Source organism: Podarcis muralis, chromosome 14 (genome assembly GCF_964188315.1).
Source record: "Podarcis muralis chromosome 14, rPodMur119.hap1.1, whole genome shotgun sequence".
In the NCBI taxonomy this organism is placed as follows: Eukaryota; Metazoa; Chordata; class Lepidosauria; order Squamata; family Lacertidae; genus Podarcis; species Podarcis muralis.
Window position 1 is genome coordinate 23,485,945 of NC_135668.1, and position 19,439 is coordinate 23,505,383.

The following is a 19,439-nucleotide window of genomic DNA, read 5'->3' on the forward strand; positions in this document are numbered from 1 at the left end:
AATCCATGCATATCTCTTAATAAAAGTTTATAAATGGTTTGCAACAGTAAGAATGCCAACAACATTCAATAAAATTACAAAAAATAAAATAAAAACCAGAAAATATACAATTGTGTATCACAAATAAACCTGAGCAGTATACTAAATAAAAATTTTAAATGTAAGCATCACGAGTCCAGAGAAGTTTGCTTAAAGTTAAATTTTCAAAAGGCTTTTAAAAATCATTCCTGTCACCACCTGACAAATTACCTGAGAGAGACCATGGAGGGGTGCTGTCACTGATAAAGTCATTTTCAAGTGACAATCCACTAGTCATCAAATAAGCTAGCAGGATCTCCTCTTAAGATCTTAAAGATTAATTTAATATGATCCAGGGAGGCACTCATCAAAGTATCCTGGTCTCACATTGTTTAGGGCTTTAAACATCAACAGCAAAACCATCAACTTGGCTCAAACTATATGGCAGGCAGTACCTGAATATAAGGCTCCCCCCCCCCCCCCAATTCTGACCGTGAAAAGTTAAAGTGTGGCTTAAATTCACGACCTTACAAAAACTGGCTTTTACGATATCACTGCTGAAACAAACATACAGTAAAACAGAACGGGTGTGAGCGCCTGCTGAATTTTAAGGGAGCTGCTTATATTTGGGTATTGTCTTTTTTTCTCCCCCCCCCCCTTGAATTTTAAAGGTGCAGCTTATATTCAGGTGAGGCTTATATCAGAGCCAATACAGTATATAAACCTGGGTGTCTCATTAAACACCCTAACAAATGCTCCAGTGGTGGGGTTAGATTAGTAAGGGAGATGATAAGCAACTGGTAGGGTGGAGAGAAGGAACAGTCTAGATAAGTAAAGCAGTGGATGTCACCCACCCACTGAGTAACTTATAAGGGTGGCCTCAAGTGCAGCTTTCTTCTTCAGGACAAGCAGTTACTTCTTCAGGACAAGTAGTTAATCTCAGCCCACCCACATGTATTGCATACCCAACCATTTCACTGACACTGTATGGAGATTTGCCCACACTAAAGCAATCCATCTTAGACTGAATCGTAAGTGGAACCGCTATACCCAAGCTTCAAGTGAACAGCCAATTTTTCCTCTTTTGCAATAAAAACATCTAAAACCAGAACAATGCATTTGAGAAAGCATAAAATGATTTCAACTTTGCACAACAGTGAAGGGCAAGCCTTCTCAGTGTTTTATTAAGTCCATCAGGGGCTTTAATATGTTTACAGAATCTAATGTTCTGGCTTTGCAAAAACATAACAAAAAATTCTTATAAGGTCACAAACCTGATAAGCATTTGCAAAATGCTTTTATACACTTAATTCATGGGGAAAAGTTCTCTTATGGGGAAAAGTTCTCTCTTAATTGTTAACAAAGAAGACTATTTGATGATGCTGACACTGAGTCCCTTTGATAGCCCAGTTACAACCATTTATTCCATCTAGCTCAATTATATAAATGGCCTACAGCTCATTCAGGCAGATAAGAGTTTGTAATTACCACTACAATGACAGTCTCATGTTAATTATAATCCCCCAGAGTATCAGTTACTTTGTATACAGGATAGAGCTGAGGTATAATCCTATCTGAAGAGGAATGTTTTAAGACTTCCCTCACTATGTACTTAGTAATAATAGTTTAAGACAGATAGCGCTGCCACTATCTTGTGTCTGTAAAGGAACACACATAATAAAAGTACAGCTAAATAATAGCAACAGCATATTTCCAAACAATAACTGGCTGAAAACATGAAAAGTTTCCTTACTACTGTATTCATCTTACTGAACAAATACAGTTAAAATGCTGATTTAATGTCAGGTGCTGGAGGTTTCCCCCATAAAAGATACAAGTTTGTGTTTGATTTCGCCAATAGGTTAAACTGATATCTTCCACCACCACCCCCTTAAGTCAGTAAGTGTCGATAGTTTCAACAGGAAGCTGGCATAAACCTCTTTTTGGTAGTAAACTTTGAGAGAAAAGAGTACTAGGGCCCGCTTTGGAGCCTCTCTTATAGATTGGTGTATCCGTGTCAATGGAAATTTGTATCCGTGTCAATGGAATTTTGCCAGATTAATATGTAGGGGGTGGGGAGCAGACAACAAAAGAGGCCAACCAATTAAAAAACAATATTAGGAAGATGCAATTTACGAAGCTGGTAAAAAATATCTAAATCAGTGATGGCCAAACTTGGCCCTCCAGCTGTTGTGGGACTACAACTCCCATCATCCCTAGCTAACAGGACCAGTGGTCAGGGGTGATGGGAATTGTAGTCCCAAAACAGCTGGAGGACCAAGTTTGGCCATCACTGATCTAAATGTTGTCATGGCTTAGAACTGCTAGGATTGTGAGATCTTAGTTATTATTCTATATTTTATACTTTTTCTTATGGGTCGTTTGGTCACATGACTCACACATGACTCAAACAGTATCTGCTCTGTCAACAAAGTGTGTGGAGCCAGATGCCGTTAAATCAAGTTATTGGCAAATTAATGACACAATTACTTACTTAAAGCATTTTATCCCCATTCTTCAGCCAAAAAACCTTCCATAGCACCTTATACTGCATAAGATCAATAAAAGTAAGACAAATCTCCAAACAGGCTTACAATCTAATAGCCATGGCACAAGAGGAAAAGGAGATGAGGAGGACTCTGTTATTGGGGAAGCCATATGAAATGACTACCTTTGCTTAACATTATTATTTCTCACCTGTCTGTTCCGTTCGTCCATTATTCTTGTGATCTGTATTTTCTTCCTCCCCATTTTCACTTTCCTTCTTTATAATCCAGAAGCACACAAGTAAAAGTATCCACAAACTTTGTATCCTAGCACATGATAGATAGTTGTCTTCCAGGACTAAAGCCTAAATTCTTTTCCACGACCATGCACTGTGCAGTTGTAACGAAAGCCTAGAATGGAAAAACATTAAAATTGGTTTCTGATGTCAAAAGTACATATTTCACATCACAAATGCTTACATTTTACAAGTCAAATGCAAGACAACCCAGCCTCTTCTCTGATCAGAATGAAATACAGTGAATTATATCATATGATGTGTTCAACTGTACTCTGATCAAGACACAGACTTCAGTCACAGAACCCTATTCAAAAGTTTGCATTTGTTAGTTACCCAATGGTTTAGAGGTACAAAAGTCAAGAACTCTTTTTAAAAAAATAAATCCTGAGCAAGTCCTTCAGCTGCAACTATTTTATTCTATCAATGCAATTTTAGAAGTATCACAATTATTTAATACCTTATTGTGGACAGAAATGTACCAATAACACATGCTGCAATGGTGCAATTTATTTCTATTTTATATATTACATTATAGAAGTCAAAGTATTTAGCAGTTGTGTTTTAATATGAACATGCAGAAAATTAGCAGAAAAGCAAGACTCTTTCCAATATTTTGCAATATGAAGTTGAACTAAATTGAAGCCCAAACTGCCTGGGTTTTGCTCCACCAGTTACTCTCCTGGTTCTTCTTTCTGGAGAATAGTGCATGCTCAAATAGAAGATGCTATTCAAGAACAAAACATCTTTTGAATGCCGTTTAAAAATAAATCCATTCTGAGACTTCTCCATGTAGCACTCCATTTTCCCAAAAGACTATTTCACAGGAACATACAGGCTGACAAATAGCTGAGAAATTCAAGGTTATATTCATTACTGTAAAACTTGCAAGTTTTCACACATCACTAACAAACCAATTACCAATCCAACACTTCTTTGCTGCTTGCAAACTTTTCCAATAAGCCTGTGTCACCATCCACATAAATGAAAAGGCTTGCAAGCTGAAACGTGTGCATATGTACTGGGGCTTACAAGTTACATTTTCCTTAAAAATGTAGAAACTTCCCCAGAAATGAGTAGCTTATATATATCAGAGACTGCAATAAACTAAGCAGACACTACACATTGATGTTTTGAGAGCCAGTCAGATATAATCCAGGTTAGTACCAAACACACTTTGCCTGATTCCACCCATTGTGAACTATGGTGAGAGAAAGCCAGGAAGGAGGAGAATGGAATCTGCTTGTGGGGAGTAAAGGGAACACAAAGTACAAGTCTGTGAGTGCTCTCAAAGCAACAGGTTTCTAAATTGACCGCATGACAACCCAGGTACGGGAAAGGTAGGAATTGGTTAAGTCAACATAAAGGCAAGTGAATGCATTAAGCTACCATGCATGCAAGCAACAATATATAGACACACAAGGCACTTTGAGCAAATGAACCTTCCTATCTTTATTATTCTCCATGGGCAAGGTGTGTGTGTGTGCGCACATATTCAACATTCAAAGAAAAAAAATATCCCCACTTGGTATCCTCAAGCCTTGGGCCTATGGCCCTATGTAAAGATGCTCATCTTGAACACAGATCTGCAAATACACTTCATCACTGGCGAATAAACCTTTTGTTTAGCTAGTGCACAGAATCAAGCAGTTCCCAACCCTTTCCCTGAGCCTATAGAAACGTCGTGTCTTCACTTTATACTCCAGAGATACTAAATAAGCAGCAAGACTGCTTGTTGCCAGTGTGAAATCAGGAAAGAATGGGAAAGAACTATTATGGACTGGCTATCAAGACCAGCCGTGGTCTACAGACCGTTGGCCCCAATCCAAGTCTGCCAAAGTAATTAAAAAAACCAGGATTGATTACAGAGTTTGCAGTCTTCTAAATCTTTCCCATAAAGGGGGAAATGGCTTACTGAAATCAACACAAATTGTCTGTCACCTGTCACAAAATGCACTACCTTTCAGCCATGTATAGGAAAATGGGCAAATGCACTAAACACAATTCTCAGAGTTAATAAGCAGTGGCAGCACAAGGAGATTAGTCAGATAGCATTTCACATTCACCCTCAACTGAGGATACAGCCATGATATTCTGATGCAGCATTAAAAATGGATAAGAGGAATATAATTTGAGAAATTCCATTTGAATATTCCTCTGACATCTAAGTCTTGTTTTAGAGCTTAGAATATCATTAAAATGTCCAGGAGACAAAGTTAGAAGAAATTGAAAATGGACACATGTGTTACCATTGGCTCAGAGTGTAAAATACAGCTTCGTTTAGACAAAGAGTGCCAATGTGTCCTTGATATAAATATTTTTTATGGACTATATTGGGGGGGGGGTGAACAAATTCCTATGCCCCACAAATAACCCAGAGATGCATTTTAAATAAAAGCACACATTCTACTCATGTAAAAACATGCTGATTCCTAGACTGTCCGCGGGCCAGACTGAGAAGGCAATTGGGCTGCATCCAGGCCCCCAGGCCTTAGGTTGCCTACCCCTGTACCAGACCAACATATTTGCTGACTGAACAGAGAAGACTGCTTCTGTCCTGATGACATTATGTATCTTAAAAGGCAATATAGAAAGGACAAAGGTAACAAAGATACAGGACTGAACAAGGCACCAGCCACTCAGTTTTAAACTTCACAAAATATCCTTTTAGGACACAAGCTGTGTCCTACATTTTATTTATTTAATTTGTCTGAGGATCTCAGGGTGGTTCACAGCATAAAAATACAAAATAAAAACACATAATATGTAATAAGAACAAACAAAAACAGAACAAACCCATAAGGTAAAGGTACCCCTGCCCGTACGGGCCAGTCGTGTCCGACTCTAGGGTTGTGCGCTCATCTCACTTAAGAGGCCGGAGCCAGCGCTGTCCGGAGACACTTCCGGGTCACGTGGCCAGTGTGACAAAGCTGCTCTGGTGAGCCAGCGCCAGCGCAGCACACGGAAACGCCATTTACCTTCCTGCTATAAAGTGGTACCTATTTATCTACTTGCACTTAGGGGTGCTTTCGAACTGCTAGGTGGGCAGGAGCTGGGACCGAAAGACGGGAGCTCACCCCGCCGCAGGGATTCGAACCGCCGACCATGCGATTGGCAAGTCCTAGGCACTGAGGTTTTACCCACAGCGCCACCCGCGTCCCTACGAACAAACCCATAACCCCCCCCCAAACAGACATGGGGGTTACAGGGACAGCTTTATATCAGAAGTCTCCGTCTGACCTTTGACACAGAAACAAGAGTCCTGACACCCGAGTGCTGCAGTTTTTCAGTTAAAGACGTTTTTTATTTAGATAGACTTTGGTCACCTTCCTCCTGGTGTATTCTCTTTTCTCCTTTGTCATTTTACCCCTCTGTAAAATGAGGAACGCTAAGACAGTTACAGTTCACTTCAAAAAAAGAAACTTTCCAAAAATGAAGTGATTGGTAAAAAGGAAGCCGAAATGGAAAGGGAAAAGGATTCAATATGAGGATATTCAAAACCATAAGCTCAGCTAGAATTTACAGCACAGATCAAGAAATTGCCATCAAGCTAGTTTTTAAAAAGCATCGTCAAGGAAACTAACCGATCGCTTTTTCATAAAATGGAAGCCTGGCCCAAATGGAGAACAGAAAGGAAGGGAAATAATTTTGAAAAAGGAATGCAGTTGGACATTAAGAGATGCAAAGGGGGGGGGGGTAGTGGAGTATATTGACTAAAGCATTGACACCAATTTTAAAAATATATTTAAATAAATCAGAAGCAGGGGGGCTTTTGACAAAGTCCCTCACCAAATGCTCCTGGGTATACTTAACCTGTCATGGAATAGGAGAATACATTTGTAATTTTGTCATGACACACACTGAACTCCAAAGTGGAACCCTTGTGCAACAGTGCTTAAGGCATACATTTTTATATGTTCAAAGTTATGAAATAACTTCTTATTTATTGTTGATATATAGTTTTGTTTAAGGCAAGTACTAACCAGTTTTTCTTGGAAGAACTCCCCACACCATCTGCTTTTACAAAGGAAAAAAACCTGATTTTGTGAATGGGATAGCTGATGACATTTTATTATACAAACTGCACACTTAAAAAAAAAGATGGAGTACTGATCCATATGTAACGTCTTCTACCACCTAGTTTTAAACTTGCTAGCTTTTAAGTCCAACTAACTTCAGTGAAATGTACTCTCATGTGCGTCTGCCTCAGCACTTTGATACAGTTTGATACAGTTTGTAAAAGTCTCTCTGGCTGAGCAGAATATTGTAGATCAGAAAGTTAGATGCAATGTTTCTTCCCTAAGCAGAAGCAGGTCAAAAGCTTGAAACGCCGACACTGATCTGTTTTTCCTAGCTGCATGAATTAAGTTATAAAACCAGGTAGCATCTCAACAGTCAATCCAGAAAAGCACATCATAAGCAAGTGGGAGAGCAAGGAAGAATGATGTGGGGAAGATGCGCTACGTGGCATCTTGAAACAATAGGAAAGAACCAGTGTTCGAAACACCCATTGTTCTAGGAGAATTTTGCGACAGAAAATTTCATTAGTGCGAGTAGTTTCTGAGCTCTGGGTGCAGTACTAAGCCTAAGATTTTGGATTAAAACTGAAGAGTGGAAAGAAAGGAGGACCCTTTTCTGCCTCCCCACTACCAGCTACTTTCTGAAGACTGGAGAAGAGACGCTCTTAGGGATATTAGGTGGGTGAGGAAAGGAAGGACTAGACCATGTGGAAAACAAACATAATATTTTAGCTGCAGTTCATTCATTTTCAGCTTTGTATTCTTGTGGTTAAAAAAGTGTGCCTAGACATTCCATTGTTGCGCCCATAACCTAGGTTTAAGGTGCCATTCAGCTCCTAGCTTTCATATGTCAGTTTCTAACACTGGAAAGAATGCAGTTCCATCTATTCCAGGTGAAGAGAATGGCGCAATGGGGCACAGCTGTTCAAAGGGGGTTGTTGCCTGAAGGTCATGGAAAGGATTGGTCTTATCTACTCCTACTACATTCCCAAAACAGCCCACCAGGACTAGCTATGTATAGCTCTCATGAAAACAGCATTCAGGTTTACATTTTTTAAAGGATGAATCATGTGCTTATATTTCCTATAAGATGTACTCAGTTCATTTTGGTTCCCCTTTAAAGGTTGCCCCTTGGAATCATAGCTGTACCTGAGAGCTCCATTTATAATAGACTTTAAGATGATTTAGGCTTCAATTTTACAAGCATCTACCTTTAACCCGAATGAACATCTATTTTTTTCTGAGTAAGCATGCACAAGATTGGGCTACCTAAATGGTTTTAAGCAGTAAAATTACTCAAATCTGAAGACTTGCGACTGAAGGTTTTTATTGAGTTAAGAGTCTCAAAATGTCATTTGCTGCCTAAATGTGCAAAATACTTTATAAATCACCACAAACAGGGCTTTAACCTTTCAAGGCAAGCAGAGACAATAATCTCAGGTGGTGGGTGTGGAGGAACAGTGAACTGGCACGCATACATACACTGGGACCCACTACTGGGACCCGTTTCCTGCTTGGCAGGGGGTTGGACTCGATGGCCCTTGTGGTCTCTTCCAACTCTATGATTCTATGATTCTATGATTCTACTCAGTTGTCTCATTGTCTGCTCAACAATGCCTGCCAGCCAGCCAAATTCTTTGCTGCACCCTCCCCATCTTCCCTGCCTCACTCTAGGAAAGGCAAAGGCGCTAAATAACTATAAAAATTAAGGCAATTTCTAGCCACCATAGTAGGAGCAGAAGCACTCTCCCAGGATCCTGCTGCCCCTCCTGAGTGAGGCAGGAAGAAGAGGAAGACACGAGAGTCAGTGCTGATGCTACTAATGCAGCAGCAAAAGGACAAAGCAAGCAAGCAGACAGAGAGGCAGAGAAGTGGAGTGGGGGCAGCAGCAATAATTCCAGCAGTACCATCTCTTGCACCAGCCTTGACCACAAGATATGCAGATCAGTCATCCCCTCCCCGCCCCCAATGTTAGAGTGAGGGAACTGAACTCAATATAAAGCAGGTAGTCCAAAACCACACAGTAACAAAGCATACAGTGCTTGTAATAGATGATCGTTTGTGTGCTGAAAAAGGCATTATGTGCTTGAACTTATTCTTCTGGCACAGAGCAGTAACCCAGGAAGTCTTCAGTTAACCAGAGTTTCCTAGTTAAGTCTTAACAGGGAACACTGGTTATCAGACTCTGAACAAGTCTGGATCTTTAATCATGGTTTGAAGTTCGCTTCAGGTCATAGCTTGCTCCAAATCTGATAACAAGGATCTCCTGGTCCTGACATAATAGACATCTATGGTTAACTGAACATTTCTGGAGTCAGCTGCAGCTTACCAAAGAGAGAAAGGGCTGCATGTATGGGCACTGGACTACACCAGACTGTGCAGTGCACAAGCAGACAGCTTCTTTAACCTTTCCAATGAGCTTGTTTTCCGATTGTAGATGGTTTTTTTTTTTTGGGGGGGGGGGGTTCAACAGCTTATTGAGTTATTAAAAATAAAAAGTCCTGTCCAACTTTTGGCACACACACGTTTCAATTGTGCCACCACGTTCAAGTTCAATGAAGGATTAGGACTATGTAAGAACAGTATATTATTCAAATTATATGAAATTCAATCAGAATATTATTTTACTTTCCAAAGCATGCATTGCAAGCTGTTGTAACAATCAGTTTGATTTCTACATTAGAATATGAAGCACAGATTATCCATACACTAACACGATTATCACACATTTGAGCTTTAAAAATACTGTCAAAGCGGATTCATTTAATCTATTGACACTTAATCAAGTAGCACAGTTTTTACACTGCAGTGGCTGACTTACAGTCCAATCCTATATACATCTATAAAGTAGCCCCACTAAGTTCAATGTAGCTTATACCTTGGGCAAAGAGTACAGACCAGGGACATCCAACTCCCAAGAGACTGTGAGCTACTCACAGAATAAAAACCTGGAAGTGATCTACAAATTGTGGGGGGCAGGTCAAAACTGTCAAAATTGATGAGCTGTTTTTACGGAGGCAAGTCTAAATTCTTGACCTTTTTTAGGGGTGCAGGTCAGATCGCCAGAGGAAACTCCATCTTCCGTTCTTGAAATCATGCACGGATAAAGGAAAAAGGGAGCAGGCAGGGCCAAATGCTCCCCCCCCCAGGACATAAATGAGCCCGCGATCGTCCACGATCGACTTTTAACAATTGGGGGTTGACCTGTCAATCGCGGTCAACCTGCTGGACATTCCTGGTATAGACCATTTACTAGTTTCCTTCATCCAACTTATACACTCACCTCAGTCTCATCTCAGAGTAGACTGAAAACTAATCAAGATCAGGAATCATATCCATATGCTTTTAAAGTGACATGGGTGTCTGCTACACACACTCATGGAGAATCCCAACAGGGCACTCCTTCCCCCCACTCCATCTCCCAGCCTATGCCCAGAAACAATGGGATCTTAGGGGATAGAAGGTCCATTCAAACCTTCCAGATCCCCACTCTGCACAACAGAAAAATACTTTTACACCTTTCACAAGAAGCACTAATTAGGTGCTTAAAATGAAGTTTTATAATGGATGTTCCTAGAAATTGAGTTTTATAGTTTCACATTTACATGCCATTATTGGTACCATACAGCTTAACACACATTAATTAAACTGTAAAAGATGCATTTTCCAACATCATGATTTATGAGTAAACTCTACAAACAGATCATAGCAGAGATATGCTATAGGTCAGAGGTCTTTGCGAATCTGACTCAGAAAAGGAAATCACTGCCAAGGGATCCAAGGCTGGCAGTACATCCCCTACGCTTTCGCTATCTGCTTGCTTGAAGAGCTATAGCAGCTGAAGCAATGACCATTTATGATTGGCTGGGAACAGCTGATATTACAGTCACAACAGCTGATATTACAGTCACAGCAGTCTACTATTTCAACTTGCATCAGCAATAAACAAGGGTTAGGGGACAGCGTTTATTCACTGTTTGTAAAAATGATTTTCTGTCTAACTCTATGCATTCGTGGAAACTGCACTGCTGTAAGTGATCTACTTTGAAATAGTTGTCAGTTAAATTGTTGTTGTGCTTTTTGCTAAATAGAGGTGGCTAAAATTATTCTTATTCTTATTCTTCTTATTAACTTTTATTCGTATCCCATCCTCCCCGGCCAAGATTTTAGCAAATCTTTCCTGCCTATCAGTTAATTACTTATCATGTAGTTCTGCAGCTTAGAATTTTTCCGTTTCTAAAAAGGCACTATTTCACAAAAGTACTAACCAAATGAATGAATACAGCACCAATAAGTGACTTTTTCTGATGTGCTTAGCCTTCTTCTCACATTTTATATTTAATCAAGTACCAAAAGAGCAGGATCATGGCTAGTGACCAAACACAAACAAAAAAGGAGCCCCCAGGTGGCTTAGCCTTCTGAGGCCCAGGGGAAGTGTACCTGGCTGCCCCTGACCCTGCCTGGTTTTGAGAATGGTTTCAACTGTGGAAAGACTGCATTAAAAAAAAAAATGTATGTATGTAAGGTTTTTTTCCTTAAAATGTAAACTATGTTTACAGAAACGTGTGCTGTTGAATTGTCATGTCTTAAAATATTGTATTTACAAGTGTTCTAATAAAAATAATTTCTAAATAAAGTTCAGACAAGTCATGAACGTTCATGCACACATATTATTATGTTTATTATTTATTAAATTTGTATATTGCCTGATACCTGTAGATCTCAGGGCAGCTCACAATATATAATCACCATATAAAAAACACAAAATACATAATCAAAACAGGAACAAAGACAACCAAATAATCTCCACTTCCACAACGTATTTTAAAAGGGCATCAGATCTCAATCAGCCAAAGGCCTGGTTAAAGAGGAATGTTTTTCCCTGGTGCCTAAAGATGTATAAAGAAGTTGCCAGCCAAACCTCCCTGGGGAGAGCATTCCACAAACAGGGAGCCACTGCAGAAAAGGCCCTTTCTCATGTTGCCATAAACAGTGCACATTAGATTATCATGGCCTTCCCAGAGGGCCCAGGTACTACCAAGTCAAAGCAATAGGATCCAGGAGCTATTGCCCTGTATATCACTACAGTTGCCCTTGCAGCCCAAACACATGATTATGTTCTCCTGTTTTAAGTTCTCCCAATTAACACTGTTCAATTTAATGAACATTTATTGTTCCACCAACGAAATATCAGGGATATTTACTTTCTCCCTCACTGAAACAGTAATTTTCTCAGTAGCTACCAGCCCTTGCTTGTAGTATATTTTGGATCAGTCTTCAAGCAAGTGGTCTTGCTTAGCAGCCTGGTCCAGAGAACCAAAACAGAGATGCCTCTCTTGTCTAAGCAAACGTAAATATGCTAGGCTTATTAACTACATGGATCACATGGTTTGGGATTATGCTTCTAGTCTGCGTAAAGGCTCTATTTAGTTACAACCCTTATGTTCTCATTGTAATAGCAACCAGTAATGTTTGCTCCAGTAATCTAAGCTTCAAAATAGAAATCCAATTTAAAACAAGTCCATTTTCTGGATAATGATTTAACTCAAGGCAATTTAAATATCATATTTCAAATACAGCCAATTGTGACATGATGCAATGCATTCTTTTTCCTATGTTGCTTCTGGGATTCCTTGTTCATCCTAAGAACTATTACCACAGTTCCTCTTCCCCAAAGCAGAAGAAAATTAAGGTTAGCTGTTAGGCATGTTTCCATCAGAAAAGAATGTACTGGAGTCTTATAAACGTTGTTGATTCTTTAAAAAGAGAGAGAGAGAAAGAGAGAGAGGTTGCACTTTCTCCAGCACCCTGGTTAAAGAAAGAGTTTTGATTAAAGCAACATCAGCCCTATTTCCCAAACACCTCCAATTCTACAATGCTGTTCTTTTTACTCCTTTGTCACCATACTGGACAAAGCATTTTATTATATTTTATATTATTTTATATTTTTAGGAGCTACAGCCTTCTCAACCTGCAAATTCCAAGGTAACATAAGACAAAGAGGCTGAATCGCTCCCTAGAGTCCACTGTGCTTCAGTGGTCATACCTAAAAGGAAGCTTTGCTTGACAAGAAAGCATGGCTCATGACATCACCTTACTGTTGTTGCATAGCCCAAAATTTAGAAAACGTATCTCATTCCTCTTGGCTATTGAGAAAATGATACAAAGAGTGCCGGATTTTAGAGCTATCAAGGTACAGTATCAACAGGAGTCTTGCTCTGACAACCACAGTTAATTTTCCCTAGAATATGATAGTGCAGTCCTTTAGAGTTACTCCTTGTTGTACCATAGTTCCCAGAAGTCTCTACAAGGGGGGGGGGGGGGAGGCAGGAAGCAGAGAGCTAGCTGTGTTAAGAAAGATACAAATTAGAACTGTTACAGAAAGAAAGAAAGACAGTAACAGTTCGCTGCCTAAAGTGATTTCATAATTAGACAAAACTTAAACATGCAACAAAGAATTTCCAAAATTATTACACGCCCACAAAAGATGGATTACGGAAGAAGCAAAGCAAAACAAAGCAGTGTATTTTTTTTTATACCGCACAAATTATGAAGTTAGATTTTTGTACTTAATGCCTTTTTAAGATTAAGAACTGCTATTAAAAATTATTACTTATTTACTAAAAAAAAGTTTTAAGAAATTACTAGTAAACTAAGTCCTTTTGAAGTACATGTTTAGAAAGTCTGCAGGGTCGATTTCATGTCAACTTTCACTGGAGTACCTCAAGAAATTCATTTATTCTCCTGAAAGAGAAAAAAATTCAAACAGGAATTGACAGCTTGAAGCCAGCTGACAACATGTGGCAAGTAATACTCTCTAAGATGCAGGTGCAGTTCCAATTGCAAGTCTTTATAAAGCTCTAAGCAAAAACAGGACACATCAGCTCCCTCTCACAAACAATACTGTGTAGGACGGCAGTTAGCGTCAACGTACCTTATTTGAAAGTTACTCAAGTATCCTATTAAGCACATTCCATAATTCACATATTCAGAACTGATATGGACAATATTGCTCTGTAATTCACATATTCAAAATTGATATGGACAATATTGCTATGTTCAATTCTGGCAGCATAACATACTATCAAGTCAAGGACCAGTATTAAGGATCTGCTGTGCTAGGCTGACCCCTAGGTCAGTCTGACATAACAGGCAGTGTGTTAGCAGTGCAGGCATGCAAGACAAAATAAATGTTAAGAACAATATTTTGGACAGTCACAAGTCAAATTTATTAACTCTTAAGTTATTCATTCCAGACTTGTAACCATAACCAACTTGAAAGGCTCTTAAGAATTTTGAATCTTTGCCTGAAACCAAGAGCTCTGATAACCTTGGAAAGCACACTTTGGTCTACTGTGGGGCTGGGCCATGGACTGACTAACTAAGGCCCGGGGGCCCAATCTGTGGACGGTCCGGGAATCAGCGTGTTTTTTACATGAGTGGAATGTATCCTTTTATTTAAAATGCATCTCTGGGTTATTTGTGGGGCCTGCCTGGTGTTTTTACATGAGTAGAATGTGTCCTTTTATTTAAAATGCATCTCTGGGTTATTTGTGGGGCCTGCCTGGTGTTTTTACATGAGTAGAATGTGTGCTTTTATTTAAAATGCATCTCTGGGTTATTTGTGGAACATAAGAATTCGTTATTTCTTTCTTTCTTTTTCAAAATATAGTCCGGCCCCCCACAAGGTCTGAGGGACAGTGGACCCGCCCCCTTCTGAAAAGGTTTGCTGACTCCTGGGCTGGGCAATATATCAATATATTATACAAAACTGGTTTGAAGTCCGTATTGTGGTAACAGTTTTATAATATTTGACACGGTGATCTATCGTGAATCACAATGTGTGCATGTACTATGTAACAAACAAATGTGGGAAAAGCTGGCCATCACTTCGCTCATTATTCCTGCCACCCCTATTGCTTTGTACTATAAAATAGAAGTTGTAAAAGGGTTTCAGTTTTAGAACCCCAAGTAGTAGCATTTGCCAGGACATTACCTCATTTGCCTTTACATAGTTCTATCCTTAAATCAGACATTGTGATATATTGGTATATCATTAGTCTACTGCTCAACGGATTGATCTTGTGACAGCCCTCTCATGATATCTATTGATTTTATTTGTGGGATTGGTCCATGTTATTCCCATTGCATCCTGTGTCCTGTCTCAACTAGGAAAGATGGAAACGTGTGAGTATCATCCCATGTGCACCTTAAACATTCAAGAGGCTGCCTCACTCTCAGCTTCCTTTTCCTGTCCCACGTTCCTTTATTTTCCCACAGTTCAGGTGTCTGATAGTAGTACTGACCCCATTACAACTTAATGTCAGGCACATTTTTGTAAATTCATTGTGAAAAATTTAAGATTTTGCAGTGATTATGTATGTTTCGGCTATCATATATGCTTCAGCAATCATCTATTTTAAAGATATGGTAAGAAACATTTTTTTGTTTTCACTATAGCTACAAAATAGATCCATTCTGAAAACCTTAACACACTATTATAAAAACGGCAGTGCATTGAACTGAACATTGAAGCTGAAGTTCCAAATGCAACATTAACACACACCCTTCACAACCAGTTGCCAAGAAAAAATACAATAGGAATTTAAAGCTTTGAAAAGATGTGAAGCATTCTATCCTTATTTCAAATACGAAAAAAACACATCTTCCAAGACAGAACTTTTAATCCATGCAGCCATGAAAGTGGGCCAAAAGTACTTAATCCCATTTAGCTTAGAAACACCCTCACACATGGCTAGAAATATTACTTTAATACATACATATTCACATTCTGAAAAGCTGCTGCTTCCTCCCATTTTCATTTTCTGCCTCCTGTACCTATAAGAGCAATTTTTATTTTTATTTTTCATGCAGCTATTTTTGTGCAAGAGCACTTCTGCACAAAAGAGCTGTGTAAAAAATAATAATATCATAAATATGCCTTCAACAACAGCAGGTGAAAAAGGGCGGGCTGCATCCTTCCTTTGGACTGATAGAAACAACATGGGAGTCGGGGTGAGGTAATAGATCGCATCCAGCAAAACGTCACCACCCTTCTAAAGCCTACCCACAGAATGTGCTTCAGTGCACTCAGTCATGTAATGTGTGATTTTATATTGGATTTTCTTCCCCTATTGGATTATTCAGAGACTGGGAATATCCAGATTTTGGGGGGGGGGGTTACGGACTGCTACTTGGATGAAGAGGACATCAAGTGGATTCTACACACACACACACACACACACACACACACACACACAGACAGTTGAAATACACATTATCTCCAGCATGGATGAGTCCTAAGTAAAGTAAACAGAGAACTGTTACCCCTTCAACTCTACAGTAGAACAATGCCATATGAACTTTTGACATGCACAGTTGACCTGTGAAGATCTCTGCCACTAAGAGTAGCACTGGTTGTACAATTTGGGGGTTTTTTAAGTGAGACCAACAGATGGACAGTTCTCAAAAATGCAGACAACTCAGTTTATCTACTTTAATGCTTTGGATTATCACCAATATTTTAGTACAGGTGTAAATGGCAGAGAGAAGCGCAATACAGTACTAAACTAGTGGGATTTCTTTATAGAACGACTGCACATACCTGTATGGCACATCAGTGGCCGAAAAAAAGGAAGGAGTGGGAACAATCACTCTCTTCAAAACAAAGACTTCCTAACCTACCGGGGAGGCAATTCGTACCCCTCATAAGCAGCCGCTACATTAACAAGGACCTAAGCCTACAATTTAGTCCTGTTATAGCAACTCTCATCAGTTTATAGTATGAAATAATTATTAAGAAGTGTGACCACTATGAGCTAGTGTCAGTCAGTCACCAGTACTCCATATATTGAAAATTACAGCTGTTTTAACCTCTAAAGAAGATTCCTAAACTGTGGTCCATGGGTATCTGTGAAGAATGGTGGGAGCAGCAGCAGCTCCATCATTCTAGGAAACTGGTGGTCCATTTGGAAGGTTAGTGGGACACACTAGAAGTGATGGGGCAGGAGAAACTTCAACAGTGGAAAGGATTGGAAATAAGAAAGACGGAGCATGAGGCAAATCCATATCAATGTTTTTCTGTGTATTTATTGATTTAACCACTATTGTATTTTTATGCTCTCATTATAATTGCTAAAAATTCGATTGCTAGATTAAACAAAGGCCGTAACAGGAAACTGTCTAGAACCTGGCAGAATAATCCCATTAGGACATACTTTTGCTTCTGGATTTCATTAAGTAGTTTATACCCATGTACAAAATGATACTACAAAGTTGAAATATTTTAGTATTTCAGATAAAAAGGGTCACTCAATATTGTCATTGGCCTTTTCTGCGTATTGGAACAGCATCACCATTTCCTCTTCCTTATATAGGTATAGGTATAGGAACCCCTGACCATTAGGTCCAGTCGTGACCGACTCTGGGGTTGCGGCGCTTATCTCGCTTTACTGGCCGAGGGAGCCGGCGTACAGCTTCCGGGTCATGTGGCCAGCATGACTAAGCCGCTTCTGGCAAACCAGAGCAGCGCACGGAAACACTGTTTACCTTCCCGCCGGAGCGGTACCTATTTATCTACTTGCACTTTGACGTGCTTTCGAACTGCTAGGTTGGCAGGAGCAGGGACCGAGCAACGGGAGCTCACCCCGTTGCGGGGATTCAAACCGCCGACCTTCTGATCAGCAAGTCCTAGGCTCTGTGGTTTAACCCACAGTGCCACCCACGTCCTCTTCCTTACTGCATGCAAAATCTAAAAAACATATATTATTTCTCATTTTCCTCTTCCAAATGAAGCCTACTTGATTGCTGTTTCTGTATATGTATTTGTGTATAATACCATTTGCTATTCTTGATAATGTATCAGTAAAAATCTTATACTAGAGGTTTAAGTGATAAATTGGCATGAGATAACTCATAAGTATTTTCCCTCTATAGGAATTGTCACAATAGTAGTATCTAGTCATGTTTCAGGTATAATGTACTGTTCCTCAATAGTTCACTGATTTCAATGGCTAGTTTGACTAATATAGAGGAAAAGATTTTGTAATACAGTGGTACCCCGCAAGACGAATGCCTCGCAAGACGGAAAACCCGCAAGACGAAAGGGTTTTCTGTTTTGGAGGCGCTTCGCAAGACGAATTTCCCTATGGGCTTGCTTCGCAAGACGAAAGCCCATAGGGAAATCTCCGGGGACCTGTTTTAAATTGCTGGCGGTCGGGAGCAAAGACTTTCGCCCACAGCCGGCCTTCAGAAGAGGTCCTGGACCTCTTCTGAAGGCTGGCGGGGGGCAAAAGTCTTTGCTCCCCCCCGCCTGCCTTCCCGGGACAGCGGAGACTTCTCCACTGCCCCGGGCGATCTTAAAATGCTGGCGGGCGGGAGCAAACGCTTCGCTCCCGACCCCCAGCATTTTAAAATCTTTGGGCGAGTGTCTGCAAGCCTCGCGCGCCCGGCAGGAGGTCCCGCCGGGTGCGCGAGGCTTGGGGCGGCAGCCTGTCACCCGAAGCACGGGGAGCCCTTCGGAGGGCTTCCCCTGCTTCGGGCGAGTGTCTGCAAGCCTCGCGCACCCGGCAGGAGGTCCCGCCGGGTGGCAGCCTGTCACCCGAAGCACGGGGAGCCCTCCGGAGGGCTTCCCCTGCTTCGGGCGAGTGTCTGCAAGCCTCGCGCACCCGGCAGGAGGTCCCGCCGGGTGCGCGAGGCTTGGGGCGGCAGCCTGTCACCCGAAGCACGGGGAGCCCTTCGGAGAGCTCCCCTTGCTTTGGGCGAGTGCCTGCAAGCCTCGCGCGCCCGGCAGGAGGTCCCGCCGGGTGCGCGAGGCTTGGGGCGGCAGCCTGTCACCCGAAGCACGGGGAGCCCTTCGGAGGGCTTCCCCTGCTTCGGGCGAGTGTCTGCAAGCCTCGCGCGCCCGGCAGGAGGTCCCACCGGGTGCGCGAGGCTTGGGGCGGCAGCCTGTCACCCGAAGCACGGGGAGCCCTCCGGAGGGCTTCCCCTGCTTCGGGCGAGTGTCTGCAAGCCTCGCGCGCCCGGCAGGAGGTCCCGCCGGGTGCGCGAGGCTTGGGGCGGCAGCCTGTCACCCGAAGCACGGGGAGCCCTTCGGAGAGCTCCCCTTGCTTTGGGCGAGTGCCTGCAAGCCTCGCGCGCCCGGCAGGAGGTCCCGCCGGGTGCGCGAGGCTTGGGGCGGCAGCCTGTCACCCGAAGCACGGGGAGCCCTCCGGAGAGCTCCCCTTGCTTTGGGCGAGTGCCTGCAAGCCTCGCGCGCCCGGCAGGAGGTCCCGCCGGGTGCGCGAGGCTTGGGGCGGCAGCCTGTCACCCGAAGCACGGGGAGCCCTCCGGAGGGCTTCCCCTGCTTCGGGCGAGTGTCTGCAAGCCTCGCGCGCCCGGCAGGAGGTCCCACCGGGTGCGCGAGGCTTGGGGCGGCAGCCTGTCACCCGAAGCACGGGGAGCCCTCCGGAGGGCTTCCCCTGCTTCGGGCGAGTGTCTGCAAGCCTCGCGCGCCCGGCAGGAGGTCCCGCCGGGTGCGCGAGGCTTGGGGCGGCAGCCTGTCACCCGAAGCACGGGGAGCCCTTCGGAGAGCTCCCCTTGCTTTGGGCGAGTGCCTGCAAGCCTCGCGCGCCCGGCAGGAG

The 19,439-nt window shown here is 42.0% G+C and overlaps 1 protein-coding gene across 9 annotated transcripts in view; it reads right to left on the minus strand.

The window, feature by feature from the left end:
• MEF2A (myocyte enhancer factor 2A) overlaps positions 1 to 19,439 on the minus strand; it is a 94,860-nt gene that overhangs the window by 62,552 nt on the left and 12,869 nt on the right. For 8 of the 9 annotated variants that reach the window (XM_028705211.2, XM_028705213.2, XM_028705209.2 and 5 more), the window contains exon 2: positions 2,716 to 2,915. In XM_028705211.2, coding sequence (XP_028561044.2) covers positions 2,716 to 2,769 — 54 coding nt within the window. In that variant the 5' untranslated portion in view covers positions 2,770 to 2,915. Of the gene's footprint in view, positions 1 to 2,715; positions 2,916 to 15,599; positions 15,658 to 19,439 lie in introns of all 9 variants that reach the window. The other variant, XM_028705210.2, reaches the window with a different exon arrangement.